Raw genomic sequence first — 15,206 nt, 5'->3', positions numbered from 1 at the left:
GGTTGCTAACAGGAGTTAACTTACAGGCTGAGTCCGAAGCGGGAGGAATTATGATAATGTCAGTCTTGTCTACATCATCAATCCCAGGAAGTAAACTGTTGCCTACAATCCGTGTGTTTGTTGTAGTCCAAGAAAACATTGGAGACGATAACTTGCATCATTGTTTATTTTGGGGTTTGTACCTTTTGCATTTCGTTAACATGTACTAATACACCAAAGGAAATATAAAAACGTGAATCAGACAATAGGTGCACTTAAAAAAAATACTGCACGAGTCGAGTGGAGTTATTTGTTTAACACTTTTGGGTCCTTTTTAAACACTGAAGAGGAGGAGGTTGCCATCTACTCCCATAGTAACCCAAAAAACTCAATACAACACTGCGTTCGGGTCAGACATTGGGGGTTCAAACAACATAACAAGTGAATTATTACTGACAAAGCTTTCATTTTGGGGCGAATTATCCCTTTAAATGTAGAATATACATTTCTTTCTCTACATTCTTTAACTGTGTATACTGACAAGAAAAACATCCTGCTGCAATCATCATGAGCCCTGACCTCCCTTGATTTGAACGCATTGGTGCCAAACATATGGTGAACTCCATATGCTCCAGTTCCATGACATTATCTCAACCCAAAGCACTCCAGGATGGCGATATACTCGTCGTAACCACCTAATGAAATTTCATCAGCAAATGTAGTGCTACGCAATCTATTCTGCATATTATGTTATCTTAAAAACTGATTTTCATCCATCCATGCTGTTGATATTGAGTTGAGATATATTGCTCTCTGTTAGATCATCCCTGCGGAGGCTACAGCTGCCTGGATTGAAAAGATGACAAAGGATGACGGGGTGGTGAGGAGGCACCTGCAGACCTTTCATTATACAGCCACAACACGGCTCTGAATCAGGAGTCATGACAGGTCTGGCACTGCCACCTCTGTCAGAAAATCTTAACACCTTCACTTTTTATACAGCCCACAGGTCCTCTGCTTCATAAAGACCTGTGGATGGAGAACGACAGCCCTTGCCAACCTGTCTCTCTTTTTCTAGCCGTAAACAAGAAATAGCTCAGATATTGTGTACACCATGCCACCTCACTAAATGAATAAACAAAATTAATGGATTTATAATGTGAATATAAAAGAAGATATTTGGAATTAAACAGAAAGCAGATGCACCAATGATTTTCATAGTAGAAAAAATAAATACTATGAAAGTCAATAGCGCTACAAACTGTTTGGTTATAAACATTGCTTCAAGTATCTTTCTGCGTGTTTAGCTGAACAAAGTATTTTATACAGGTCTGAAACAACATAAGGGTGAGTAAATGATGACTGAATTTTCATTTTTTGTGAACTATCCCTTTAAATACAAAATAATTGATAATAACAGTATAAAAAGTCTAAGTCCCTGTGTCCACCAGAGCATTTCTTTCCTGTGGCAGCAGCTGAAGGTTTTTGTCCGTGCTGAAAGCCAAGTGTTACTAGGCCTGTCACGATAACAAATTTTGCTAGGCGATAAATTGCCTCGGAATTTATCGCGATAGGCGATAACATTGATGCTCCAGGACCATTATAATAATGCAGATACACCTTTTCAAAGATCTATAAACTTTTATTTCTAAACAATAAGTAATACTGGAACTGGAAGACATTTTAAATATCCACAAGAAATGAACAAAATAACAGGATGATTGCGTTTTAGGTGCATATGCATGTTTGTCGTGTTGCCACTTTTAAGTGCTACGTTATTACCACAAATGCGACATAACGGCTCGTTCAGGTTTAGTGGTTCACCTCGGTCATTAGGTTTAAATCCAAAGTACTCCCACACTGCAGCTGTAGCGTTTGGTTTTGAAACTTGGCTGTTTACACTTGGTATCAAGATGTGTTTTTGATCAGATCACAAGTGGACGAGAGAGACATATCACATTTACACCTGGTATTTAAATCCGTCTCTTTTGTCCACTTTCGACTGAATACTGTGAGGGGACGGTCCGTGAGACGGTGGGCGAGTCTCTCCGCTGTCATTTGAACGCCAGCGGGAGTAATTATGAGTTTATATGGACGCAAACTAATATTATGTCGGAGTCCGCTGCTTGTTTAGCAAGTATACATGCTGCACAGTATTTTGTACGTTTATATGTTAGAGCTTTCTCTGAATTTTCAGCGCAATTGATGAAATAAGATCGCGCAACTTTCACACGCTTGCAAAATGAAACTGCGGAGATCACCCGCTTTAGTTTATCAATGAAAGGCTAAAAATAGCACTGTTCACCTTGTGTCAGAAAAGTCAGAAAAGACGTAAAACATTGTGATCCGATCGATAAAAACGCATGTTAATGACAAGTGTAAACAGCCTCTAGTAAATCCATCTTTTTCTCCAACTCTCGTCTTAACTAGTGTTTTCTCCTGCTACACTTCTCACGCGGCTCTCATCCTCCTCAGTACTCCTACTGTGATAGGCTACGCCAGGAGTCCCCCCTCCCCACACAGATCATGCGACTGACAAATGACTGACGAGGGTTCACTCCTTGTCACTCGTTGCACGGAGCGGTCATCCAGTCTCTTTGGTAGAGAGAGAGAGAGAGACAAGGAAAACAAACAAGCATGCAAATGTGAATTATCGCGGCCTAAAAAAATGATCGAGCTCATTTTATTTACCGTGCGATTAATCGATTTATCGTTTATCGCGACAGGCCTAAGTGTTACGTGCACCTATTTCATTGCTAAAAAAACAATGTTATTTACCGTAATATACCGTACATTTTTGTAGCTCCAGATATACTGCTTTCCTCAAACGCTCTGATTTTGTACAAAGCTCATTGATCTAAAAAGATCTGTGTCCCTGATTGGCTGGCTAATCTGTACATTGTGATTGGCCTGAATACCGCTGACGTCAGGCGGAAATGTGACGCTCCTTACCATGTTAGAAAGATTTGCTCACAATGCAACGTAACAGGAGTTAACTTACAGGCTGAGTCTGAAGCGGGAGGAATTATGATAATGTCGGTCTTGTCCACCTCAACAGGCCCATGAAGTAAACTATTGCCTACAATTCGTGTGTTTGTTGTAGTCCAAAAAAGAGATTTACGTGGACAACTCACGTCATCATTTACTTTGGGGTATTGCATATAGTTAACATGTACTAATACATACTTACACACCAAAGGAAATGTAAAATAATGAATCAGACCATAGTTGCTCTTTAAAGAATGACCAACTTTGAGTAAACCCTAAGCTCATTAATGTCACTTTTCACTGTCACAGTGTAACATGGCATCAGCAGGCGTAGTGATATTACGCAGCAGACAAAAATATAGTCCCCTTCTATTAAAAGTTACTAAGGGGACTATTTTCGGCTGCTGCGTAATATCACTACGTCTCATGCAGCCATGTAACAGCAGCAATGTCCTTGATTATTACGCCAAAATGAGAGTTTAGTTCCTAGCCATATCCAGTGTTGTGCCTGAACGAGTTCATTGAACGAAAGTTCATGAACTTGTTCATATTTTGGGCGAACGTGAACTGAACGTACTGTATTACTGCCTGATGAACGTTACTGTGAACTCGTTCATTCTGGGGCTTGTGAACGGCATGCTCTCTTAGTTTAACGTCGTTCAATAGGGTGCCAGATTTCTATAGTCTTCTAGGCGAAAACCCGGCTAAACACACTGTAAACAGGCCTTAATGTGTAGCGGAAAAAACACCCAATCTGGCAACCCCCATGTTTCACGATTGCATGCTTCATCAAAACAAAGAGCAGCATGGAGGTGACGCACTGGACGCTGCTGAAGTCCCGGCCGCGCCACTCACATAGTTTTACATCCTAAGTGGTTAACGATTAATATAGGCTGCTAACGCATATTCTGGACCTTGAAATAGACTCTGACTAGCCTCACGCTATTTAACGTGCACGTGTGGTGTGCAATACCTGCGAGTTGTCCTACACGCGATGCCTCGCAGCGCTTCTCGCCCGGAAAAAACCCCTTGAAGCACCCGTCTAGCCTTTCAAGGTATGTGCAAGCAAATACAAAACTTAAAGGAATAGTCTACCCTTTTGCCATATTAAACTATGTTATTACCTCAGCTTAGACAAATTAATACATATCTATCTTTTTTCAATGCGTGCACAGTACAGCGTGTCGTGAATGTGTTAGCATTTAGCCTAGACCCATTCATTCCTATGGTACCAAACAGGGAAGCCACCAAACACTTCCGTGTTTTCCCTATTTAAAGATTGTTACATGAGGAGTTATACCAGTAAGTATGGTGCCACAAAATAAAACTTTTTTTGGTACCATAGGAATGAATGGGGCTAGGCTAAATGCTAACACATTCACAACGCGCTGTACAGTGCACGCATTGAAAAAAAGATAGGTATGTATTAATTCGTCTAGGTTGAGGTAATAACATAGTTTAATATGGCAAAAGGGTAGACTATTCCTTTAAAAGACAGTCAATGCTAATGTAAACCCTGGTTGGATAAGGATTTAAAGTTGGATATGAAGATGAAATCTGACGCATTTACCTTTAGTGTTAAAACTGATAAAATAATTGCTGTCTGTGGTTCTATAAGGGCAATAATGGAAATAATTTAAAAAATAATAATATGGGGAAAAAGAACTATAAATTAGTTCATTTTTGGAACTGTGAACTAGTTTGAAATTTTGAAATATGAACTATGAACTGAACTAGTTCATTTTAAAATTTGTGAACTGTGAACTGAACTAGTTCATGTAGAAAGTGAACTTTCCCAACACTGGCCATATCTGCCTAGAAAATCGCAACTTTTAATTTTCTGCCGGTCTTATTACACAATGTTACTACAGAAGAGTCAAGTTTTAAAAGGAAAAATATACAAACTCTTTGGTTATTTTTTTAGCATAATGCTAATGGTCTAATCAGATTCAATGGATTATGCTAAGCTATGCTAAAAGTGGTAGCACCAGACCTGGAGATCAGCTGAATTGATTCCAAAACTGTAAAAATCAAATGTTTAAAGGAATAGTCCATTTTCTTAAAAGAAAAATCCAGATAATTTACTCACCACCATGTCATCCAAAATGTTGATGTCTTTATTTGTTCAGTCGAGAAGAAATTATGTTTTTTGAGGAAAACATTGCAGGATTTTCTCATTTTAATGGACTTTAGACACCAACAATTAATACTTAACTCAACACTTAACAGAGTTTCAAAGGACTCTAAACGATCCCAAACGAGGCATAAGGGTCTTATCTAGCAAAACGATTGTCATTTTTGACAATAAAAATAACAAATATACACTTTTAAACCACAACTTCTCGTCTAGATCTGGTCCAGCGCGACCTAACGTAAATGCGTAGTGACGCAGGGAGGTCACGTGTTACATATATAAAACGCACATTTGCGGACCATTGTAAACAATAAACTGACACAAAGACATTAATTAGTATCATTCCACATACAACAACGTTGGAACGGTCCTCTTTCAACACACTTGTAAACACTGGGGCGGAGTTTTGCGTTCGTCCTCTGTGACCTCTTGACGTCATGACGTATTGCATGAGGTCACGCTGTCGCTTTCAGGATCGGATCTAGACGAGAAGTTGTAGTTTAAAAGTATAAATTTGTTATTTTTCTTGTCAAAAATGACAATCGTTTTGTTAGATAAGACCCTTATGCCTCGTTTGGGAATGTTTATAGTCCTTTGAAACTCCGTTGAAATAAACTGTTAAGTGTTCAGTTAAGTGTTAATTGTTGGTGTCTACAAAAGTCCATTAAAATGAGAAAAATCCTGCAATGTTTTCCTCAAAAAACATAATTTCGGCTTTATACATGTACCACTTACATCCACAAAAAATCCATCATTGGCTAATCAAACAGGTAGTGCCATCCTAAACTCATAGCATTGGTTGTGCCATTTTTAATAGACTACAGTACTTCAGAGTAAAACACTTACAGTACAAAAAGCTTATTTACAGTAGTTGTCTATTAGGCTGGGGTATGATCAAGTATTTTATCATTGGAACATTACACAATTCACCTTGTAAAGACAGGCTGTTCATTAGCATCCCTTGGTACTTGCATGTAATTGCATGCAACTTTATCGCTGTAATGTAACCCGTGTGATGTGACTGAACTCTCATTAGACAATTAAACGATTTAGAGAAGTCATCACAAATTACAAGTGAGCTCTATGCAACAAGAAATTTCCTTTCCTTTTGGTAATAAGAGCAAGCAGTTCCCACGATGCATTTAGAAGTTGTCACACTAATCTCTGCAATTCAAGCACGAACCACTAAATATAAATATTAATGGCCTTGAGATGTTTTCTAATATAGTCTGAGGTAAAAACATTTGTGGTTGAACTGAAGACTGAAAAGGTATACAAAGGCTTGCAAACATGGCAATTATTCTCTCTCTCCCTCTTATCTTCTCTATGAGCTCTTTCAGGATCACTTAGGGCACAACAGATGCTTCGATGCTTCATTTAGTCATATCATTAAAACAAGCACATGTGGTCTCTTAAAGATGCAGCACCGATTAGCCTTTAAAGCAATTTAGTGTCTGTACACAAAAACAATAAGAGAAGGAATAAGAGAAGACTTTCTACAGCTAGGGCAGTGTTGTCATTGTCATTAATGTTGTATTTATACAATATTAAATATCAGATGTGTCTTCGCCTAAATCTGTATGTATGATGCATGTTTGTTTCAGAGACACCATGTTTCTCACGGGGAGAGAAATGATAATAAAAATCCAAAGGTATTGTTCACTCTCAGAAAAAAGTACAAAAGCGGTCACTGACATGATATCCTTTAAAGAGGTCCTTCTATGTACCATTAATTTAGGTACAGATATGTGTACATTTGGTACCAATATGTGCCTGTGAGGTACTATTATGCATGCTTTAGTTGTTCTTTTTGAAAGGGTACCGCCCTGTGACAGCTTTTGTACCTTTTTTCTGATAGTGTGGGTGGGTGTACTGGAGTGGGTATATTGCATTACTGTGTGGTTGCTAGTGTGCTCTTATAAATTGCTAGGTGGGATATAAAAAACCCTGAAAATGAAGTTTGCAGATTTTATGATCCCCCAGAGGAAAATTATAAGTTTGTGCGCCCAGAAACATAACATATCTGTATCAAGCTGCAGCCCACTTCTGATGCATGCACACCGTCTGCGACTTTGTCGCTGTGTGTCACCCATCTCTTTTAATAAGGTCATTAGGAGGCGTTCCTAATCCTAGTTGTCCTAATAACAACTATAAACTAATGAGTAGTGTACACTAGAGGTCTTGTCAGGTCCAAAGAATTGTAACCGACCCGAAATGACCCAAATTTTACCCAAACCGGACATGCATAATTTTTTTTAAAAAGAAAGACCCAACCAGAGACAAACCGACAAAATTGGACAGGACCAAGTGGCAATATTTTTTAACCCGACTTGACCCGAATGTAAACAGCACCGACGTGTGTGCATTTATTATTTTTATTTTTTATCTGATCATTGGTACACTGAGTGTAAATTCAAAATTCATTGACAGGTCTGCCTCAACAACACGAAGTCGAAAAACCTCTCTTGGCAAACAGGGGGAGGTGGGGTTGGAAAAGGACTTGATGCACACACGCGAGATAGTTTGGGTCTTCTCTGGTCCGTTCGGAAAAAACACATTCATTTTAAATTACCCAAGGCCGCTAATATTATAACTGACCTGTGTCCGAGGCACACGTGAACCTTTTAGACCCGAACTCACTTAAATCGGACCTCAGGTTTTCAGATCTAATACCTTGTTCAGACTGTCAGTCCAAATCTGATTTTAGTGCATATCCGATTTGACAGACTCTCTGTCCATATTGTGCATGACAACTGTTCAGATCCGATCTGTGCGTCCTGTAGTATTCTGCCGTGTTCCGGATTATCTGCATTGTTTCTATGGCAATAATGTTGCGCTGACACAACGATCTGCCTCGACGTCTGACGTTGTAAAAACTATATTCCCCAATACATGGACTTTCCTAAACACCCCTATCATTTCGTCAGAAATGGACTGTTCCAAAGTTCGCGCTTGGGTTGCGTTTATGTGACAGCATGACGTAAACAAAAAGCTGCACAAATGCGATTAGAACGATCAGACGGAAATAGAAATGCGATTTAAAAACGGATTTCGAACCACCTCTGGATGTAGCCTGAAGCGGATTAGAAAAAACTGATTTCATGCGTTTTTTGGCCATTCACACGTTCTAAATGTGATTGGATTCCAATCGGATATGCACCAAAATGGGATTTGGACTGACAATGTGAACAAGGTCTAAGTGGACCTGTGAAGACCTCTAGTGTAGACACACCAATAGCGAAGCATTGCATTCCTCACTCTAGATTACTTGCGGAATTTAACGTTATGTCATGCAAATTTTCCGCTTGAGTTGAATATTTTCAATTTGCGCAGAAAACACATTTAAAGGAATAGTCTACTCATTTTCAATATTAAACTATGTTATTACCTTAACTAAGAAGAGTTGATACATCCCTCTATCATCTGTGTGCGTGCACGTAAGCGCTGGAGCGCGCTGCGACACTTCGATAGCATTTAGCTTAGCCCCATTCATTCAATGGTACCACTCAGAGATAAAGTTAGAAGTGACCAAACACATCAACGTTTTTCCTATTTAAGACGAGTAGTTATACGAGCAAGTTTGGTGGTACAAAATAAAACGTAGCGCTTTTCTAAGCGGATTTAAAAGAGGAACTATATTGTATGGCATAATAGCACTTTTGGGAGTACTTCAACTCACCTGAAAAATCCGCTCCCCTTCTCCCTCTCATAATGGGAGAGGGAGGGTGTTACTAGGTCGAGTCGAAAAACTCCCAAAAGTGCTGTTCCGCCGTACAATATAGTTCGTCTTTTAAATCCGCTTAGAAAAGCGCTACGTTTTATTTTGTACCACCAAACTTGCTCGTATAACTACTCGTCTTAAATAGGAAAAACGTTGATGTGTTTGGTCACTTCTAACTTTATCTCTGAGTGGTACCATTAAATTAATGGGGCTAAGCTAAATGCTATCGAAGTGTCGCAGCGTGCCCCAGCGCTTACGTGCACGCACTAAGATGATAGAGGGATGTATCAACTCTTCTTAGTTAAGGTAATAACATATTTTAATATTGAAAATGAGTAGACTATTCCTTTAAGGCAAATAGCGTGTGTTCGTGGCAATCGCAGCACCCAAATTGCATCATTTGTATCGCGTCACACATCTATTCGACTTTGTATGTTATCCACTCGCGCAAATAGTTAAATTCACTTCTAGTGTGTAGACAGCATAACTGTCCTCTCAGTTACTGACGAAAGACAGATGATGTGAACCCTACTGCTTCACTGTCATTTGCTAGTCGCTCCCGAAAGTCGCTTGTCATTTGCATAAAGTTGAACTTTTCTCAACTTTGTTGTGTAGATGGACACGCTCACTTCTTGTTGACAATGGGTCATGTTGACGTAAGTCAGCAAGCTTTCATTGAAATATGTCGCTCTGCCATTGTTAGTCGCTGGCGGTGTGAACGCAGCTTTACCGTTTGTTCAAATACCTAACTGTAAGCAATAGTAATGATCATGCTTACATTAGTGAACATCACTTATAAAAAGGTACAAATCAGGATTCATTTTCATAATCAACCGATTTTTCCTTCCTCACCTGTAGGATTTTGAAAGGCTGCAGGTAGTTCCTGTGTACATCGCACAAGAAGCGAAAGCTTTGATGAATACAAAGTGCATCCATCAGCTTAACATACAAGGTTTGAGTATGAATCATTTACAGCCGTCAGCCAAGACTTTATAAGAAATATGACTTACATTCAGTTGGCATTCGGTTAGATTTATGACAATGAAAAAAACCTAAGCTTTTGGAGTTCGCAAGAATACTCACAAGATATTAGACATAGCATGCTTTATTAAGAATCATTCAGGCGAACAGAAAGCCCACTCAATCATGATCGGATCGGGGGGTAATTGTCAGACTGTGCTTGGTGTATCGCCCTAAAGCATATAGCACAACGTCAGCTTAAAATATGGCATTCCTGTGACAGTAATGAGATGCATTACTTTTCACTGAGTCTTGGGCTATTAAAACATTACCATCACACAGTGAATCTGCATTTCAAATGAATAACAATTAACTGAAGATCCGCTCACAACCCTTCATAGATCACGCACAATTTTCTACAAATTTTCCTCCTAGAGAAGGTTATGACCTGGGTGTTCAGAATAAAGGCCCTTAGCCAAAAACGAAGCAAAGCTGCATTTGTAACTGTAAACAAGGAACCGCATTAACAAACAAAAAAAGCTCAAGCCAGCATAAAACCTCCTGAATAGGGAATCAACGAAGGCATTATGTAAAAAAGCTACCCAGCTCCCAGCAAAAGCAAAGAAAAATTGTAAAGGTTGTTGTGCAGGTCTAGTCGAAGACACAGAGGAGCATTACATAATTAATGAGCTTCCTACAGACGCTCAATCTTGTTAGCATTTCTGGTAGGTGACAAAGTGATCAGTTTTTCCTAGGGAACTTCCACCTGTCAATAATCAATAACAAGCCAAAAGCTAGGCTTCAAATGATCAATTTCTCCTGTTTAGATATAAAAGGACTGTATAGGAACACTTTCCAAATGGCAGACAAGTTCACATTTATTTTGTCTTGTTTATGCATCTGCATGTGCATGCTGTATGGATAGGGGCACACCAAACCAATGTCACTAAAGTAACGCAGACTGTGAGGTCGGCTCACATTGCCAGCTTGCTGGTTGCGTTTGGGTCGTCCCAACAAGTAGCATGTTCATTTTGCATTTGCAAGAGATTAAATAGCTTTCCATATCAGCAGGTGGCAGTAGTTGGAATTCATTACTCAAAACAGAAAACCGGAATGGATGGGCTGCGTCCAAAACCGCCTACTTCCATACTATATATAGTAGACAAAAAGCAGTACACTAGGCGAGTAGTATGTCTGAAGTCATAGCATTCAAAAAGTAGGCGAAAAGTACACCGGATTACGTACTACTGTATTTCCGGCAAGATCACAAAGTGTTAATAAGATGGATACTTTGCTATCCCGTGATCCTCAGGAGAGAAGTTATCCACGAAGAAAGAGATGGAGGGGCGTTGTTTTATTTCAAATGCCCCAAACACAGCTTTATTAAAATGCTGATACGAAACAGCTGTCCCTTGTGTTTAAATTACCCTTGTTTAATGTCATTCAGTTAAAGGGAATTTTTTTTGAAAATATGCTCATTTTCCAGCACCCCTAGGGTAAAACATTTGATTTTTACCGTTTTGGAATGCTTTCAGCCGATCTACGGGTCTGGCGCTAGCACTTTTAGCATAGCTTAGCACAATCCATTGAATCGGATTAAACCATTAGCATTGCGCTAAAAACTAAGCAAAGAGTTTTGATATTGTTACTATTTAAAACTTGACTCTTCTGTAGTTATATTGTGTACTACGACCGACCGAAAATTAAAAGTTGCGATTTCCTAGGCAGATATGGCTAGGACTATACTCTTATTCTGGTGTAATAATCAAGGACTTTGCTGCTGTAACATGGCTGCAGCAAGCGTAGTGATATTATGCAATATGCACTGCCCAAAAATAGTCCCCTTGGTTACTTTCAATAGCAGGGGACTATTTTCAGGAGCTGTGTAATATCATTGCACCTCCTGCAGCCATGTTACAGCAGCAAAGTCCTTGATTATTACGCCAGAACGAGAGTATAGTTCCTAGCCATATCTCCGTAGAAAATTGCAACTTTTATTTTTCCCGTCAGTCTTAGTACACGAGGTAACTACAGAAGAGTCAAGTTTTAAATAGGAAAAATATCGAAACTCTTTGGTTATTTTTTTAGGGTGATGCTAATGGTCTCATCAAATTCAATGAATTATGCTAAGCTATGCTAAAAGTGGCACCGACAGACCCAAAGATCAGCTGAATGGATTCCAAAACGGTAAAAATCTAATGTTTAACTCAAGGGGAGCTGGAAAATGAGCATATTTTCAAAAAAAGTGGATTGCCCTTTAACGACTAACTTGTCATGTAATGTATTAACATGGCGAATGTAAACGCCGGAAATTATTTATACTATCCATATTCATACATACTATATATACTACCTACTTTTTTAACAGTTGTTGCAACCCTATATAGGTACTTCATCTAATTCAGTACCTACTGTCACAGTATGCGATTTCGGACACAGCCCTAGTGACTGCTAGTATACAAACATAATCAAAGCAGCAAGGGCCTACCAGTTTCACACAAATCTCACTCACCACAGACAAATTTGTGATATATTCGTAATGTCTAATGAGACAACATTTTTACGTATTGAATGAAAGATAGAAAAAATGAGATAAGCATATTGGGTTTTCCCTCTTGGTTTCGATTTTTGCTTCGCTTCATAATTTTCATTTTTCTTCTGGTGAAAAAACAGCTAACAGCCAATCAGAATGATCTGACTCCCAGATGAGCGACTCTGCATGCTGAATCGGCCAAGAAAAGGCAACAGTGTGGAACACATCAAAAAAACTAAGTGGGCGACTCTCAAAACCTGATTGATGGCCGACTGTTGGCTTGTGTGTACCTAATACACATGTACTGATTGCATGCGGCATTGGTTGTGGCCGATCAATATGTTGGGCAATAGTTTTCCTAATTCAAAATCTTCCTGACTTCCAGTTTATCCGGAATGCTTAATTCAATACACTAGACATGACTGCCCTGTACACTTCTGTTGTTGTTGTTAGCAAGTGTGATCTGACGAGATTTGATTCACACCTGCCCAAAGGTCGAATAATACCCCTGTGAACACACTCCACCCTCATCCCTTCCTATTATCCACCTTTAGATGGACATTTTTTTGGAAAGGACCCAAGCAAAAAAGAACATAAAAAATTCTGAACGCCGAAAAGGCTTTAAATAAATAAAATCCCTGTCAGAATTGCTTAAAAAATCCTGTCAGCGCAGTGTTTTAGAGTTCAATGATATCCGCTCTGAGTGCACAGTGAATTGTATCTACGAAGAAGTCATTCAAGAAACAAATTACAGGAAAAGCGCAGAATATTACTTTTCTGAAGCACGAGAGGGGGGTGTAATATAAAAGAAACTAATTACACCAGGTATTGCCTGAAACAGAGCTTTTGGTCCCTCCACTCATACAGCCTGTAACATACAGTGTTATAATAAAGACTGGGTTATTAATTGAAAATCATTTTAGTTGTTTCATCTTATTCCAGTAGGTGCCTTCACGAGATAGACAACCATGATGTGTCCCCTTCACAACCGTGCACCTGGACTTAACTCTCGTTCATGCTTATATACAAATGCATAAACAACAATAACATTAAGTGCATGTGACAGTTTCAAGCCGTCAGCAGTTCTCGCGACTGACAGCGTCGTTCATTGGCATCGGTTGTGATCGTTCGCTGTCTTTACAATCGTGGCACGAGGCACGACATAAATCAGGCAGCGACTACGAAACAAGCGATGCGCTTTAATTATGTTTCGGTTAAATGCATCAAATATGAGTCATTTTTGCCACTGCATAGAGAAGATTATTTTCACACAATTCACCCTTGCACTTCTTTATTGTTAGTTACGTTATTTAAACGCCTAGCGTTTAAAAAATAGGCACTGAATAACAAAAAAAGAGTTGATCACCTTTGTCCATGCATGCGTTAATAAAATATCAATAGTGTGGAATAAAGGGCACAAATTAAGGAGATGTCACCCCAATTAACCATGGTTTTACCACAGATATCATAGTTTAAGTACATGGCACCACAAATTTACTATCTGAAGTAAACAGGTAATACAGGTACAATGTTGCCTAATTGATCTGCCAAACGCATTGTCACTATACTTTCACTAATAAACCCACGGTTATTTCATAATGAAAATGTTTGGTGAGTTTAGTGAAAATGTCATTTAAAAAATATCTTTGAGCTTTTTCAAGATTCTAAAATGAACTTGCAACAATGTAGAGCAGGTTTGGGTGGATAAAAGGTCTCCGATTTCTTTAGACTCAACATAGGACATAAAAGCTCCACCGGTTCTTGGCATCCTCGCGGCGAATTTACGTCCGTTTAAAAGCAGCGCTCAGATTCAATTGCGATACCGGATGCAAACATGAGACGCATTCCTATCTTTTTTAATCGATACAAATAAGTTAGTACGACCAGTCTGGTATTAATCTCAGGAAAAAACCCTTCTTCTGTAAGTCACCACTGGAAAGCACTGCAGTACATACAGAGTAACTGGTGCTGAACGAGGATGAACCGAGCTCTTCTCAAAGTATGAATGAAAACCGTTCAGAATCAAAGTGAACACGACTGTGCCAAACAAGTGCGCGTATTAAACCACTTTTACGTTAAATGAGTGGAAACAAGATTATATATAGTAACAAACATGAAAAGAAAGAGATTAGTGGTCGCGTGCACGCATTTATAATCGCTCGCGCATGCACGCGCTCTTGGCTGCGGCTCTAGTTCACACAGATGTGTAAAAAGCTAAACATGATTCTCGTTTCATCGCCAGTCAGAATTTAGTCATATGTAAAACGAAAAGGTGAATTTTAATTTCATTTACCAGCTCCGTTGTCATGTTCTGTTGTGTGGTGGCAATCATGTTTGCGACAGTCCCGAAATTACGTCCCAAATTCAGCACGGATGCCTCCCAATGCTGTTTACTGCTCCTATAGCACTTGAAAGCGTTGATTTAAATGGTGCTGCAAGTTGCTCTACACACCCCACTGGCAGATCGCTTTAATAGGATGCTGTGAAGTTGGCCAGCCCTCCCTCTCTCTCTCTATTTATCTCCCAGTTGCAAGGTGATGCTATTGACCAAGTGGAAAATTAATCAAGACAACACGATACCGATTTTGACTTGAACACCATTTTTAATCCCAATGTCAGATACTGGGGTCAGTCATAAAAAACTATTGGTTTGATTAAATAGGCTGACAGGTAGATAAGCAGAAATGCATAAATAGTTATTTATTATTTATGCTTTACTAAAAGCGAATAATAATTTATTTGTCTATTTTTATATTTATTTATGTCTTGCCTAGTTATAGTATTGGTGTAAAAAGCATCAACATGATTTTAGTTTCTTTAATGGCACACCACTAAAAATACTAATTCATTTGCATTGAAATAAATCATTTAGTAGATAGCTTCATCCAAAG

The 15,206-nt window shown here is 39.0% G+C and overlaps 1 protein-coding gene across 3 annotated transcripts in view; it reads right to left on the bottom strand.

Annotated features, from left to right (window-relative positions):
* Window positions 1-14,772, bottom strand: part of LOC135775301 (inactive dipeptidyl peptidase 10) — a 67,581-nt gene extending 52,809 nt beyond the window's left edge. For 2 of the 3 annotated variants that reach the window (XM_065285379.2, XM_065285380.2), the window contains exon 1: window positions 14,609-14,772. In XM_065285379.2, the coding sequence (XP_065141451.1) occupies window positions 14,609-14,647 (39 nt within the window). In that variant the 5' untranslated portion in view covers window positions 14,648-14,772. The remainder of the gene's footprint in view (window positions 1-14,608) is intronic. The other variant, XM_073812982.1, reaches the window with a different exon arrangement.
* Window positions 14,773-15,206: the final 434 nt, after the last annotated feature.

This window comes from Paramisgurnus dabryanus, chromosome 21, assembly GCF_030506205.2.
Source record: "Paramisgurnus dabryanus chromosome 21, PD_genome_1.1, whole genome shotgun sequence".
In the NCBI taxonomy this organism is placed as follows: Eukaryota; Metazoa; Chordata; class Actinopteri; order Cypriniformes; family Cobitidae; genus Paramisgurnus; species Paramisgurnus dabryanus.
This window is presented reverse-complemented; position numbering and strand designations above follow the sequence as displayed.